The sequence below is a fragment of the Centruroides sculpturatus genome, unplaced genomic scaffold (genome assembly GCF_000671375.1).
Source record: "Centruroides sculpturatus isolate CEXI.00-Female unplaced genomic scaffold, Cexi_2.0 scaffold437, whole genome shotgun sequence".
Classification (NCBI taxonomy): domain Eukaryota; kingdom Metazoa; phylum Arthropoda; class Arachnida; order Scorpiones; family Buthidae; genus Centruroides; species Centruroides sculpturatus.
Window position 1 is genome coordinate 98574 of NW_019384692.1, and position 16835 is coordinate 115408.

At 29.6% G+C, this 16835-nt stretch overlaps 1 protein-coding gene across 1 annotated transcript in view; it reads right to left on the minus strand.

Annotated features, from left to right (window-relative positions):
- Positions 1-436: 436 nt before the first annotated feature.
- Positions 437-16835, minus strand: part of LOC111627359 (homeobox protein DBX1-like) — a 30818-nt gene continuing 14419 nt past the window's right edge. The window contains exons 3-5 of the mRNA XM_023370916.1: positions 14790-14918; positions 3958-4181; positions 437-881 (exon numbers count right to left, since the gene is read on the minus strand). Coding sequence (XP_023226684.1) covers positions 678-881; positions 3958-4181; positions 14790-14918 — 557 coding nt within the window. The 3' untranslated portion in view covers positions 437-677. The remainder of the gene's footprint in view (positions 882-3957; positions 4182-14789; positions 14919-16835) is intronic.

Sequence of the window (16835 nt, forward strand, 5' to 3'; positions counted from 1 at the left end):
CTATACAACATCGTTAAGTGAGCTTCCACTACATACCATCAAGAATATTGCTTTTCACAAGAAATCAGAGAGGCGAAAAAAAGAACGTGTAATTTTGTACCGTTATTGCTTTTAAAATCATACTTCGTTTCTTGACAGCAACAATTATCGTAATCTTGGTCTAGTCTACGCTTCAACGACTACCTCACCTTCTTAGATGGAAAATAACCTTTAAAAAACCCCTTCTGTTTTGAAATTAAATTTTCAGCAGGTGTTAAATACTAGACTGTGTTCCTTGAAAAGTTTTTTTCTTATATATATATCCTGTTTTGTTCCTGATTTTTCTCTTGGAAGACTAAATTTGTACTGGTGTTTTCTTTGATAACATAAATTGCTTTTTTTTTCTTTACTTGTGTGTGGTTTTTTTTTTTTGTTTTTTTTTGTCTTCCCGAAATTGTTGATTAAAATACAATTTCTGGAATGACAGAGATCTTTCTTATCTTTGGCGAATTAAAAAAATCAAAAACAAAAAGTGTTTTCTCGATGAGCAACGAATTGTCCACATTTTGGCATAATGGTTGTCTCTTTCGTCACCCCCTTCTCTTTTTACGTGTTTTGCGACTTTAGTCTCAAGGCGAGAATCCTTTTTTTTTTATAGTCCTTTACAAGGTTGTTTTTAGTTTCGGTGGTTTGTAGTCCTAAAGGACTTTAATCTCTCGTTCTTCGTCCGAGCTTCCACACTCCGTTTTCTGCATTTTATTTGAAGTTCCGACGTCACTAAGATCGGGATTAGGATTGTGTTTCGTAGGTAAGGTCTGTTCTCTCGAACCTCCTGCCGACAAAAGTTCTCTCTCTTTAGAGTTCCTCCACTTCATTCGACGATTTTGAAACCAAATTTTGACCTAAAACATTAAAAAAAAATCTACTTTTATTTTCTACAAATATATTTTTAATTATAATCTAAATACCTCAAGAAAGACGCAGTAAGACATTCCCAAATTTGAATATTACACTTTTAAATTCGAATTTAATATTACAATAGAAAACCTTTTTTTCTAGCGCATAAAATTGTAAATTTTGAGTACTGAAAAAGAGTGGAGAGAATTGCGAAAGTGCTAAAAAAATAATACAAATAATTGTGTGAAAACTAAATATATATATATAATATAAAGTTTGAATATAAAAGAGATTAAAGAAAATTGTGTCACGCGAAATTCTATGCACTAAAAATTTTAATGATAATTCGGTACACTAATTCGGTTTTTTACTGCAAAGAATTGCAGATAATTTTGTGCAGTAAAGAAGAATGAAAACAATTCTGCAATAGGAAAGAATACAGACAGTTTAGTGCATTAGGAAAGAATTCGGGTAACTCGGTGCAGAAAATGAATGCAGAAAACTGTGCATAAAAAATTTTTATGTAAAGAATAGTAATAGAAAAGGATGAAGTCATGAAATTCCAGTTTTATAAAGGTTCTAAAATGAAAGAATTTAGTTTGGTCGACATTGGCTAATTTATATTTTGTAACTTTTACACTCGAACAAACAAGTGAATAATAGATGAAAGAATATAATTATTGTCATACTATGTTCAATAAGATTAAATAAATCCAGGTTAAAGACCTAATTCTAGAAACTTTACATGCGAACCTATTAATATAATGTTTAAAACTGCATCCACCTATTAAATTTAGAAGATTTATGCACGAGATCGGTTCAAAGCAAATTGATTGATTAGAGTGCAATTTACTATAATATCGGAACGTACCCTGTTATAGCCAATTTGTTTCTTAGCATTAATCTAATGCCAACCTGCTATTTATCTTCCAAAGGAATTATCCTGTTATAGCCTATAGGCTGTATAATTTTAATCGAGATTTACACGAAAGATCTGGCATTATGAGGCAGATAAGCGATGTCCTATCTTTACTAGCCAAAAAAAAAAAGTATAAGATAACAAACTGCATTTAAATTTTAAGGCCGATGTGTATTTTTTGTGTGTTGATCTTATTTTTATAAATTTAAAGCCTTTGGATATAATTTATATGTTGCTTTTTTGTTTAAGTCCATAATCCTCAACGACACTTGTCTAATTATTCTTAATCCATTGTCATTTTGTTACGTTTATCATTTTCAAACACACATTTTTAACTGTTTTAAAGAATTTCTTAATTATTTTAACGTAAGAAGCTGTAAATTATTAATTTTTTTTGCTAAAATTCTCGCCGATGGAAAGTAATTTGAATCGAGATTTCACGAAACCTCAGCCATAGTAATCGAAACAGGTAACCTTTCCTCTCTCCAAAAACGTGCGTAAAGACTAAAAAAAATTCAAAATTCCTGTCGAAAATTAAAATTTATCTCCATTTTTAAGTGTAGAATATATTTTTGAAGAGTTACCATTTTTAATAAACCGTTTTATTTAAATATTTGAATAGGTTTATCATTTGATTGTTACGTCATTTGACGGTTATTGTTTCGTTGTCGTTTTCACTTTCAAATGTGAAATCATAAAGTAGCAAGATATTGTTAATTTTTTAAGTAATGCGCACTATAAATTACTGTATATTAAGACTATCTCCAGTATAAAGCGTACGAGTTATTAGGGGAGTGGCGCATATTCGAAGGAGCTACAAAACTAAGAGCAATATCTGGTACCAGAGAATAATCCGGTGCGGTTTTAGAGGGTCTACAACAACCAGAGCCAGAGACTTAGCAACGACTAGGAACGGGGGGACAAATGACCTGTACTGTGTCACAGCTGACGGTGGTGGGGACGTGCGGTAATCGGGCCAACCTGACGCCAAAGCTTCGCTTTACCCTGGCCAAAGAGAACTAAATGAAAAATCATCTGTGTCCTTGGGAATTGCGTCATGCATGCTAAACTAGATACTGTCTCGCTTCGCTTCTGACAAACCCACAACCTGGCAGCGCGAGCAAACTGAATATCTTGAATACAAACGACGCGCCAGCTGCGACCAATCACCACCTCGAACCGACATTAGTGGACCGAGGCATTGATTGACGCACGCGCTATGGTGGCTCGGAAGCTAGAATTGTGTCATTGATCCGAATGCCGCTTTGCAATATGTTTGCCAACAAATTGTTATATTAGCATATACAATGCCTCTCTTTATGCCGTCTTACACGCATTCATAACGGGACCGTTAGCTGTTTGGCGAATTGATTGGTGCGACTAGAAAATTCTGTGTAGATCGTCAGCTGTTCTTGGCCACTCTTTGACTTCGTTTCTAATGGCTTCATTCTATTCTAATAGACGTCATTACATACTAAGCCGATTTTGGTCTTCTGTGAATGAAATATAGATAGATGATGATTTTTTTTTCTTCTTTGTTTTGGTTAAAAATAGTAAAAAAATATCATGCCAATTTTCGAAACTCCACTTTCTGATTCCCTTTTTTCTTTATCCACTTATCATTTCTATTTTGGGATTTTTCGAAAAGGTCAAAGTGGACTTACGCTCGATGACGACAACTTCCTTTTACATAGAAAATGAATTAACAATTTTAGAAGAATTATTATTTATAAATCCTCAACTAAGCGCTTTTCATTAATATTAACTTGAGTGTAACTAGTAGATTTTTGAAGGATTGTTTGCACTAGATGTCTAAAAAGTGGCAGTAATTCTTTTAAAAATTATTTATGCTCAAGTTAGGATATGATTATGAAAGAATTAGGTTCTAGATGTACGGAAATTAATTATTTTTACGTTAGCAGAGGGGTTCTTTCCATCAATACAAGCAATTTTTAGAAGAGTAATTGTTTAATGTGTGAAGGCGCTCACTTATAAATACAAAAATGCAATAATTTTTCTAAAACGTTATTAATATATTTTGATTTTTTGAAATTCCATCGCAAATCCATTGGTATGTTGTGTTTCTGGTGTTATTCGGATGGGTGGTATTTCGTGTGCATCTGAAACAAAATCAATTGAAACGTAACATATTCTTTCTGTACCTGCGAGTCTTTAAGTCCCAATTTTTCAGCTAATTTCTTCCTGTCGGGTTTGCTGATGTACTTTTGTATTTGAAACCTCTTCTCTAAACCCTGTCGTTGTGCATCGGAGAAGACTGCTCTTCGCATCATTCCTCGTCTGGGCTTACCTCGAGCTGCTGCAGCCCAAGGAAACGTCGCAGGAACTGGAAAAGTTGTACCTACTCCACCGAGACCCGGATGATTACCTAAGGGTGAAGCAACGACATGAGAACGTCTTATGACAGACATAAATGACAGCGAAAAAAATAATTATATAAATAAAATAATGAATAAAAATCAGCAAAATTATTAAATTAAAATTAATTACTAAATAAAGTATGATTATTTTTTTCTAGATCTTCATAAACTGATACTTTATAGTAAGGAAAGACATTAATGAGTAGATACTTCACGCTAAGATCCTAATGATTAGGTACTATATAATAAGAAAAACCCTAGTGATTAAGTACTTTATGCTAAGAAAGACCCCGATGATTGGTTACTTTATACTAAGAAAAACACCTAATGATTAGATACTCGTGATAAGAAAGATCATAAAGTACATAATCATTAGATACTTCGTGCTAAGGAAGACCCTAATGATTAGGTACTTTATGCTAAGGAAGATTGTAAAATTTACATATGATTAATTAATGTTTCGGTTAATTATTTAAAGGTTTCAAAATCTAAATATTGACGATATCGTTTATCGAAAAACGAGAAGTATTATTTATTTAAAATGTTTATTTCGTATTTACGATGTGTCGTGTGAAGGTTTTTTCGTAAGATATCGGTGAAGTGATAAAGACAGAACCAGCGACTGCTGTGTAAATAGGCAATAGATTCAAGACCCGAACAGTGAACCAACACTTTGAATACCCAAAGAAGAATAAAAAAAAAAAAAAGGCAGAAAAAAAAGGAAATGCCCAAAGTCGGCAACTGACTATAGGCCTGTTTCAACAGCCATTTTGAATCGGGTATCGTTAGTTTCCGGATGTCTTTCGTTAGTGACAGCGAGGTGGCCGACCTCCAAAAGTACAAAGAGAGGATGATCGGGGACAGATATTCACACAATAATGAACAGTTTACATAGAAGATAAGACTGACAGGTATACAGTCCTGTAAAGGTGGTTTTGAATACAACTTTTGATACGTGTTGTGAGCCACCTCAGTCGGAGGTCACATTGTTAGCGAGGAAGCGGAGTCTGCTTACAAGAGATGAATTTTCCCAAACTTCTAATTAACGAACTATTTGTCGTTCCTTTTTTTGAAACTGTCTCCTTTTCTATTCTTGACTTTTTTTACCATTTTTATGCTCTTTTTCTTCTTGTATACAACGTATCCTGTTACGGGTTTTTTTCTATCTTCCACTTTAAATTTTTTGGTTTTCGTCTCCAAGAAGCTTCCAAAATTCTATTTTTTTGAAGAATATTTTAAAAAATTCCTTTATAAAATAAAAATAGAACACTTTTGTACGTTTCACATAATCCATTTTTTTTAGAATTTTTCGCTTTAAATTTTGTATTTTTAGTAGCATTTTTTTTTGGATTTCATTCTTAAAAAACTCTTGTTGCTGCTCATTAATTTTGTTTAATTAGGTTTTTAGATTAATTAAACATACTTTCTTCTTAATATTAATTATTATTCTATACGTTTTGTAGCTTAAAAAAAATTTAAGCTGTCATACTTCTTGAAAATTCGACTTTTTTNAAAGTGGGATACAGAATCACTGCGAAAGTCGTGACGTAGGAGGATTCTAAGTCTTTTAATCTGAACCAACTGGAGCATCGTAGGCACCCTGGCTGTGGTCTTCTGTGAATGAAATATAGATAAGTATTAAAATTTCTTTAAATACAGTACTTTTAAAAATTTAAATAATAGATGTGTATATATAGTACAGATTTTTTAAAATAGTTCCATAAAACAAACAAAAATTACTGTAATTATTCAATGCAAATAATTAACTTCAAAATTGTACAAGATATCTTAGCCAGTTCCATCATTCAAACTAAAAAAAATCTTTAAAAATTCTCTTAAAAAATAAAGATATCCATTGAAAAACCATTATCACTCTCTTCCAAACTCCAACGATGTGGTATAATTATCCTAAAGATGAACGTTTAAAATGGATAAAAATCTCTTTTTTGCTTTTTATAATAAAAAATATATACTTTTAATCATAGAATTTTATACTAATTATCTAAAAAATTAAATTTTTGGAGAAAAATTCGTAAAGTTCAATGCAAGAATATCCTTAGAAAGTTAATTTTTTGAATTAATAAATGTCATATACAAATATTCTGATTACAGTAAACCTCCCTAAGTCGGACACACCAGCGTGTCCGACTTAGAGGGATTCATTAATATCCTGTTTAGATAAGCATCTCGGATAAAGATTTTCAATTAAATGAGTCAAATTTAGAAGGATGTCCTCTAAAGGGGCCCTAAAGACTCTTGAGGGCCTCTAAAAGATATATTTTTTTTAGAAGAAAGTTCTGATTACTAACAATTCAGAGCTTCTATAGAATCTCCAGGGGAGCATCATTACACTATTTTTATTGACTAACACTGACGTCTATCAAGCGAAATTTTTTAATTTTGATAAATGATTTTTAAAAAATCTGTTTTACTAATTACATAAAATAATATATAGTATTATTATACTATACTACTAAATATTACACAGTAAAACCTGTGTAAATTGAAATAGCACAGTCCTGAATATTTTTTCCTATTCGACAAGTTTCCATTTAAGTGGGTTTTTTTATAACATAAGAAATCACTCAGTTGAAGAATTTTTCAGTTTAGACAGGTTTCCATTTTATTCAGTTTCTGATTTAGATTTTACTGTATATGATTTATTTTAACAAATTTGTGTTATTATGTTCTAAACAGATGATCTTGACTTGAAAAGATGGACACAGATAAGATCATAGACTATATACATAAACCAATATCTACAAACCTGATGTATATTACATAAGTAATAAGCCAACAACTACCGAATTATATTGAGCTATTATGTCACAATTATTTAAAATTAATTACTAAATAATTTGTCACTAGAGGGAGGTGTTAGTTGCCATCTCTTATTAAATTTAATAATTATAATTAAATTAAATAATTTAGAGTATTCTGGAAGAAAAGAATCATAGAATATTTGATGTGTACATCATGCTGGTACAAACATGAATTTGAAACAAATTTTACTTTAAAAAAATATTTGAAATTTTGTTCTGGATATTAAATTTATAAATGAACATATTGGTGAGCTAAGAATTTGAGGAATATGAATGAACCTAATAATAAATAAAATACTTTCTTACTGGAACCACACAATAAAATAAAAATCAACACCTTTAAACAACCTAATAATAGTTTATACATATACACTGACAGTGGAAACATAAAGGATAAGTTCTATGACACTCAGGGTAAAACAATTAATAGGACGACATCTTACCATAGTTCAAAGATTTTAACATAAACACAGATAAGTGACATGAGTGCAAATAATAAAGGAAACAGAATGATTAATATAGCAATCTCCCATGGACTGTGAACAGTATAAAGGTCTAAAAATGCTCATAAATAAACCTGGTTGTCTCTCAATGGTCAGAGGGCAAATAAGATATCTTATTTATCATTACATAATCTATCAGAAATGAATATATCAAGTAAGGTGTGTTTCAGAGAAATGGAGTGCAACAGCAATCATTTTCTATTAATTTACAGACTCAGAGTAAAAATCAATTATAAAACTAGATGAAGGTTGCATAAAACACCTAGGATCAATGTTAAATACTTCAATAATACAGATATTAAAAAAATTACTCAATAAACATTGAGAAGAACTAATGACAAAAATACAGGAAAGTTGTAAGTGAGAGGTGAACCCAATTAAGAAAGATACTCACAAGGAAGGGTTTTCTCATATCATTTTAATAAAATATATATCATTCATTAGGGAGAAAAATAAGACAATGCATATTTTTTCTTTCATCTGTCAGGTCAGTCATTCATAAGAAATAGGGTTCTAAAATGTTCTTATGTAATTCTTATAGAAAAATACAAGAGGTGGTCAGAAAATAAAGAATATTTGCACATAGCACTTTATGAAAGTGAATGACCGCCATTGATTGAAGATTAATTTGTCCTCTGATGTGTTAGCTTAGCAAGCATAGATGTTTCGATAACAGCAGGCTTATTGTTATTGTTTTGACAAGGGTTAAAATGTGTATAAAAATAAAAAATCCTGCCAAATGTGAAGTGTTATTTGTTTTCTAAATGCAATGAAAGTTCATCCTATAGAAATTCATAAGCAAATCACATAAGTGTATTGTGATCACAATATGAATGAAGCAAGTATGAGAAAATAGTGTTTGACGTTTAATCAAAGAAGATAACATGTGACAACACACTGCTGCAGCCACTCTAGCTGTACTTCAGAAATTTTGCTGAACATTTTCAACAACCTAGCCTCCAGTGACTTTTCATCTCTTCCCAAGCTGAAAGACTTTTTGGGTAGCAAACATTTTAGAATGAATGACAAGGTAAAAGAAGCTGTCACTAACTGACTGAAAGAACTGGAGGTAAAAGTCTATGACGAAGGAATCCAAAAACTAATGCCACGCTATGATAAGTGCTTAAATCATAATGGTGACTATGTAGAAAAATAACTGGTCTTGTACTAATTACTTAATAAAACCCTTTCCTATCATTACTGTTTTTTTATTTTTTATAACCAAGTGTTCTTTATTTCCTGGATGTGCTTCATACCATTGGTAACATTTTGGCCAGAATGGAAATATCAAGGGATTAATTCTGCTGAAGGTTTTTCTTTTTTATGGTTTAATGTAAATGTAAAGAAAAAATACAATTTTTAAGACTAATTAATTGTTTACAATGAGCACATGAAATGAAGGCATTATTATGAACACTTTGTAATAAACAACTTCATACTTTCTGCACTCTTTTCAGCATAACTTTTTAATAGGACAAATGTTTTCAGCCTCTTTAAGGGACAAGGTTTTCAAACTATTCTAAAATCTAATGGTACATTCCAAACTGGAATATTCAAACTACATGATATTCTTTAAAAATTTATATATAGCATTTCAGAATGTTCAAACCTAACATGATGCAAATTAAATTATTCTGACAACAATGTTAAATATGTAATAAATACCAAAACAAATAAAAGAAATAACATAAAAAATGAAATGAATATAAAAACAATAAAATTATATACAATAGAACTTTTGTAACTAAATTGAATTTGCACATTACAGTAATACCCCAAAATTACGCGATAGGTGGGACCGAGCGATAACCGCGTAAGTCGGGGTATAATTTCGCAATTTGTGTAAAATCCAAGTTTAATGTATGTAAGATAATAAATGTTCTCATTAATCTTATCTCATCTTTTGATTTGTTCACGGTTACTAGAAATTATCACATAGAGTCTCTCAAGTCTCCGTAAATATAACAAACACAGAAATAAATAACACAAAATAAATTGTAGCTATGTGTCGATTCCGCGCTACACATCCGAACATGTAAGCTGTACAATAGTGTGGGGGAGTGAGTAATCAGAAGTTGCATGGCGCTCAAACAAAAGATGAATTGACGAGATTTGAAAATCGCGTAACTCCGGGTTTGCGTAAGTCGGGGTAGAGTAAGTCGAGGTATTACTGTACTTAGTTGCTAGTGTAGTTTGGGGAGAGCATTGTAGTGGGTCATTGAGTACAGACTGCCAAGCTAGCAATAGTTTCACTATTGTTATTAGTATAGTATGTCTCCATATGAAAAAACCTAATCCTGTGGTTGACTGTCTCCGCATTAGAATTTTTAAAATTTTTGTTTTAATTTTTCATTTTTTAAATAAAGTAAAGGCTGACAATGTTGCCAGAAGTTTATTGCCTTTATTTCATTTATTTAGTTTTTTAAATAACAAAATAAAGAATTATTGTATTGATGGAAAAATTATCCATTCAATGATATTTTGGCTGAGACAACTCATCGTCAGTTTCCTTTGATTTCATGTATTTTTGACTTTTTTAATATTTTTTCTAACAAAACTTTTGTATTTTTTGTATAAATAAATTTTCATAAAAAATTTAAAATTTAAAAAAATTTTAATGTGGAGACAGTCTAGGGACTAAATTTTTTCCATGTAGAGACATAGTATACTAATACCTTCGTTAACTTTATAATTAATTGTAATTGTCCTTAATTTTTGTGTTATTGATCTCCACCATTTCCAATGTTTTTAGTTTTGCTTGTCATATATCTTCTTTATAATTCTTGTCTGGTCCCAACACGAAGACAACTTACTAGCAAACTGGGGTAATGCGATATTATACTTGTTTTATTGATGTTGAACTGATGCTTTTTTATTCTTCATGTAAAGAATTGTTTATTTGATTGAATCATATGATTGACTTATTCAATGTTTTCAACAGTTTTTTTGATGCTGAGAGGCATCTCATCTTTTGTTTTTGGTCCTAAACCGATTCACATCCTTTGCAAAAATGCTCAAATCGTTGTAAACTGTCTTTAAAGTCACTGCAGCATTTTCACAAAGTAACATCATCACATTGTGAGTATCTTTGGCACTTTTCTGCAGTTTAAAACACACTTCAAAAACCTGCCTTCATAAACCATCAGCTAAACACTGAGTGATTGAGACAAGCAAATTCAAAACTTACTAGATATGCAAAGATGATAGAAACAATGCAAATACAGCATAGAACTTCTGCCATTTTCTGATAAGTGATGAACTATGCCAAAATTCACTGTATTTTTTGACTGCCCCTGTGTATATAAGAATTTTTAATTGTACACACAAATACATTTTAAAACACAATGGTAAAAATTAAGTAAATGAAAAAAACCAGATCAAAACTATCTTAAACGCTTATATTATAAATTTATTTAATAAAAAGTTGTATATTTTAAAAACTTTTAGCTTTAAAAGTTAAAAGCTTTTAAAAACTGGAAAGAAATTCATACTTGCAAATATCTGTTTAGTGACTAAAAACCTTGAATTAAAAAAATACTGTACTACACACTGCTGGCAACAATATTACCAAAGTAGCTTGAGAAGAACTGAACTGACAACATGGACAATCAATTTTTTAAGCTTAAAAAAAAAACTTGAAAAATGTTTTTAGTAGTACAGACTGCTTCTACCATAATTTTGAATTAATAATCCAAATGAAAAACACTGCATTAATGCACAAAGAGCATTTTGAACACAATTCAGCAAGCTTCATATGATAACAATGATGATTCAAACACATTGAATAACTTTTTAATAAAAAAATATATTTAAAAATTTAGTTGTAAAATAAAGTGATGAAAATTTATGTTTTCATTTCTTCCTCAGTTTTTCAATTAGAACTTAATTATGGATCATAAATCCGTTATTAAGTTCTAATTGAAGGATTCAGATGTAAAAAATGTTAAGTTCCATAATGAAAGTTCGGAGAAAACGAAAAAATTAAATGTCTTGAGAAGTTTTCTTTAATCAGAATAAAGTGCAGGTTAAAGTTAAAAAGTGATAGAATATTTAAATTAAAATACACTGTTGCTCAGTTGTCAGTACACATTATAATGTACAGTACTAATGGAAATGGTATCATCTTTTACATCTGAATCCTTCAATTATATTTTAAGTAGAAAAAAAATTTCCTTTTCAAATGGACTGTCATTATTCTTATTAAATATACTCCTTGACTAGTGCATATTCAATTATATGGTAATTTCCTGGAATACATTAACCACAGTAAGCAGGATCTTCCTGTAATTAATTTCATTTGATTATTTCTAATTTGTTCTAAGTAAAAGTTTCATTCTTTTAAAATTAATTTCTGTAGTTAATACTATGCATTAACACAAACTGAAATAATTAGCAGATCTATTTCATAAAGTTTTAAGAGAAATTGTTTCATCAATTTATCTTAAAAAATGTAAATTATTATAAATTCTAAAATAATGACAAATAAACATGTATTACAATAATTATAAATAGTTTTTTTTTAATTTAAAACTTTTCAATTATTATAGAGTAAGAATATGAAATTATAGATAAGAAACATAACCAAATGATTGCCTTAAATAATCGGGCTGTAACTCCGCTAACTTTAATAAATAACACTAAGTAATTTGCTACTAGAGGTAGACATCAGGCACTATCTCTTAAGTAAATTAATAATTATAATTTTAATAATTTAATAAATAATTTAAAATTATCTGGAAGAGAACTGACCCAGGGCAGGACTTGAACCCACAACCTCAGCTTGCTAGTTGCACCACCTGGATCCTGAGCTAGCCTTCTCTTCCAGATGTATTTAAATTTAGATATAACCTTATGCAGTTAATCTGAGGCCATGGGCATAGGAATCATCCTCAGCTAGAAGTTAATTTTATTTTAATGGCATAAAATATCCTATATGGCATAAAGTTTAACGTAAAAACTAGCATAGATTAATTTTAAAACAAAAAAGTTTTTAAAATGCTGTGTGTTAAATATTTAGACTACAGTTTTTACCAATATTATAGAAATAGTGCTTTCTGTTTGGAAAGAAAAATACACGATACAGGCATATTCGTGAATCCCAGCATCTTAGTGTCGCTTGTGATCACACATATTACTTTTAAACATCAACAACCATAGCCTGTTATATAATAAACACGCCAAACAATATTCCAAATTCTTGGGCTATGTAAAGGCTATAATTAAATATTAGAAATTAATTTGACTAGAAGTAGGCAATTATGCTGCCATCTTGTATTAAATTTAATGACCAATTCCAAATTAAATTTTAGAAATGTCTGAATTAAAAATTAACTATTTATAATTATTAAATTTAATACGAGATGGAAGCATAACTGCCTACATCTAGTCAAATTAATTAATTTCTATTATTTAATTATAGCCTTTACATAGTCCAAGAATTTGGCATATCGTTTGGAGTGTTTATCAAACATATTATTTGTAATTTATTTTGTTTTCTGCAAATTGAATTCTCATTCCAGATTGGTTCATTCCATACTAGAAGAAAAGATGATGATGATTCACAGTCCTTAAAATACACATTGTACAATTTTCTTTGAACACATGTTATACATAAAATATTTAAGTTTTTTTCAGCATGGAATGCATCATCATATTTTATATTTATTTCTATGGGAAAAATTGTTTTGCTTAACAAGTACGATTCTGGGACAAATTATGCTCGTTAAGCAAGGTTCCACTGTATATAATCACAAAAAACATATAAGTTTGACTGTAATTACTTCAAAATCACTTTAAAATGTTGTATTCTTTGTACTAAAAGGTCTTAGGCTACATACTTTTGAGAAAGATATTTTTAAATTAAAAACTTGAAATTTGTCACTTCTTTTAGCAGGTTAGTTTTCATTAAAGTATTTTAAATGCTAAAAAGGAAAATAAAGTGTTACANGAAAGACCCCGATGATTGGTTACTTTATACTAAGAAAAACACCTAATGATTAGATACTCGTGATAAGAAAGATCATAAAGTACATAATCATTAGATACTTCGTGCTAAGGAAGACCCTAATGATTAGGTACTTTATGCTAAGGAAGATTGTAAAATTTACATATGATTAATTAATGTTTCGGTTAATTATTTAAAGGTTTCAAAATCTAAATATTGACGATATCGTTTATCGAAAAACGAGAAGTATTATTTATTTAAAATGTTTATTTCGTATTTACGATGTGTCGTGTGAAGGTTTTTTCGTAAGATATCGGTGAAGTGATAAAGACAGAACCAGCGACTGCTGTGTAAATAGGCAATAGATTCAAGACCCGAACAGTGAACCAACACTTTGAATACCCAAAGAAGAATATAAAAAAAAAAAGGCAGAAAAAAAAGGAAATGCCCAAAGTCGGCAACTGACTATAGGCCTGTTTCAACAGCCATTTTGAATCGGGTATCGTTAGTTTCCGGATGTCTTTCGTTAGTGACAGCGAGGTGGCCGACCTCCAAAAGTACAAAGAGAGGATGATCGGGGACAGATATTCACACAATAATGAACAGTTTACATAGAAGATAAGACTGACAGGTATACAGTCCTGTAAAGGTGGTTTTGAATACAACTTTTGATACGTGTTGTGAGCCACCTCAGTCGGAGGTCACATTGTTAGCGAGGAAGCGGAGTCTGCTTACAAGAGATGAATTTTCCCAAACTTCTAATTAACGAACTATTTGTCGTTCCTTTTTTTGAAACTGTCTCCTTTTCTATTCTTGACTTTTTTTACCATTTTTATGCTCTTTTTCTTCTTGTATACAACGTATCCTGTTACGGGTTTTTTTCTATCTTCCACTTTAAATTTTTTGGTTTTCGTCTCCAAGAAGCTTCCAAAATTCTATTTTTTTGAAGAATATTTTAAAAAATTCCTTTATAAAATAAAAATAGAACACTTTTGTACGTTTCACATAATCCATTTTTTTTAGAATTTTTCGCTTTAAATTTTGTATTTTTAGTAGCATTTTTTTTTGGATTCATTCTTAAAAAACTCTTGTTGCTGCTCATTAATTTTGTTTAATTAGGTTTTTAGATTAATTAAACATACTTTCTTCTTAATATTAATTATTATTCTATACGTTTTGTAGCTTAAAAAAAATTTAAGCTGTCATACTTCTTGAAAATTCGACTTTTTTTTGACATTTCTAACAGATGAAAATGCCCAACAAAATGGAGTTTTTAGAGTGAAATTGTCGAGGTTAACGTATTAAATCTAAATGCCGTATAATGATATATTGAGAGTTTTTACTCACCTGTAAAATATTGAGAACGACAAGGTACTAAAGAGTGTAACGTCGTTTCTAAAAATGGCCGAGGGACTGGTTTAGCAACGACTGCTGCCGAATACGTGAAAGCGGGTAATGAATGTGATAAACTGGAACCTGACAACAAAAATCTATAATTAATAAGGTTATAATATGAAAGCATCATTAAAACAACTATGTAGTATAAAACTATTAAGAGATCATACCATTATAATATATGGCATTAGCTGTATAAACAAGCAAATATTTAGGGTTACACCTTAAAACCCTTCCCTTTTTTTAATTCTTATTGTTTACTTTCTACTTAATAAGTTGTATCTTTCTAAGAAACCCATTTAGAATGCTTTAATGGGACTTTGTTTTCTAATATTTGCCACCTTCTGGTATAAGTATGGAATAAAATCGATTTAGATGGATTGGATGAGTATTATTTTCTAAGATTTGGCATTTAGTGAGTGTCTTTTTGTAAAATTTTGTACTTTCTGACATTCTAAATACTTAATAAAGTGGTTCTAAATGGTTTTGATGCCTGTTATTTTGATACTTTTTGAAACTTTAAAAAATTTTAGTGAGTGTTCTTTTTGCGAAATTTGCTACCTTCTGGCGTTCTAAACAGAAGCTATAATGGATTTACATGGTTTTGTACGTAAAATTTAGTACCTTTTGCACTTTAAGTATTACATAAAATGAATTTAAAAGCTTTTATCCAGTGTTTTATTCTAAAATTTGTCATCTAGTATCATACTGTAAGTATAATAAAATAAATATCGATGAATTATACACGTATTCTTTACCAAAATAAACCCATTTTTCTACTCCTAAATATTTGATTTCTTATAATTTTGGCATATTTACTAAAAAACGAAATTTATCCTTTTATACTTCTCTAAAATTCAGCACCATTTGGCCTTTAAACCCACAAATAATAGCGATTTTGCGAACATTTATTTCAAAATTGATGACAAATTTCGACATTTTGTACCCAAAACAAAAACTGGCGGTCGAATTAACACAGAAAGAAGTGTAGATAATTACTGACGTGAGCGAAAGAAAATTAATTGAAAGAAGTAAATTAACAAAGTACCAGTTGATATATTATATTTATTTAAAAAAAAAAAAAATGATGAGGAGAAAAAAGTCATCTCATGATATTTTGTATATCGGATTGAATCGGTTTTGATTTATTTATACATGGATTCACGTTTAACCAAAATCGATGAAGTGTTTTCTTGTTTTCAATTGATTCGTAAAAACTTTTAGATATTGACGTTTTTGCACTCAAAATAGCTCATGATAAAAAAGCATTAGCCTCACCTAGATGATAGTGAATAAAACATTTTCAATATTTCTCAAGCTACGAATTCAATAAAAAAATAAAAATCAAAAAATTCAGAGAAAGTAATAGTTCCGATCTACAAATGTCACTTTTAAAATCCCTTTTTTCCCCCGAAAAAATCTNTATATATATAGGCCTATATATATATATATTGTTAGTTTAGTTATAAAAATTTGAGTAGAAAAAGTATATATATATATATATATATATTTTTTTTTCGAATAAGCGCTATAAAAGAGAGTGAATTGTGTTTTAAGCACTCGTTAAAGCGATTTTAGTGTTTAATAGATTTTAAGTTTAATATTTCAGTAGAAAAAGTGAAGTTAGTGCTTATATTTAAGAGCTAACATTGCTTTAAATAGTGTTAATACACTACTTAAGTTAACTTAAACACTACTTAAAGCAGTTTTAGTGTTTAAAATATAAGCATATTAAAGCTTAAGTTTTAATATTTAAATAGAAAAATGTTTATATTTTAAGCACTAAAACTGATTTTTAATTAGAGTTTTGTCATTTAAGTACACGCTAAAGTGCTTACATTTTAAGCACTAATTTTATTTTTTCTATTCAAATTTTAAAAGTTTGAATAGAAAAATGAAATAAATTTAATGCTTATATTTGAAATAACTTTAAAAAAGCATTAATTTTAGTTTTATTTTTAAAATTTGAATATGAAAGTATATTTTGAAAATGACTTT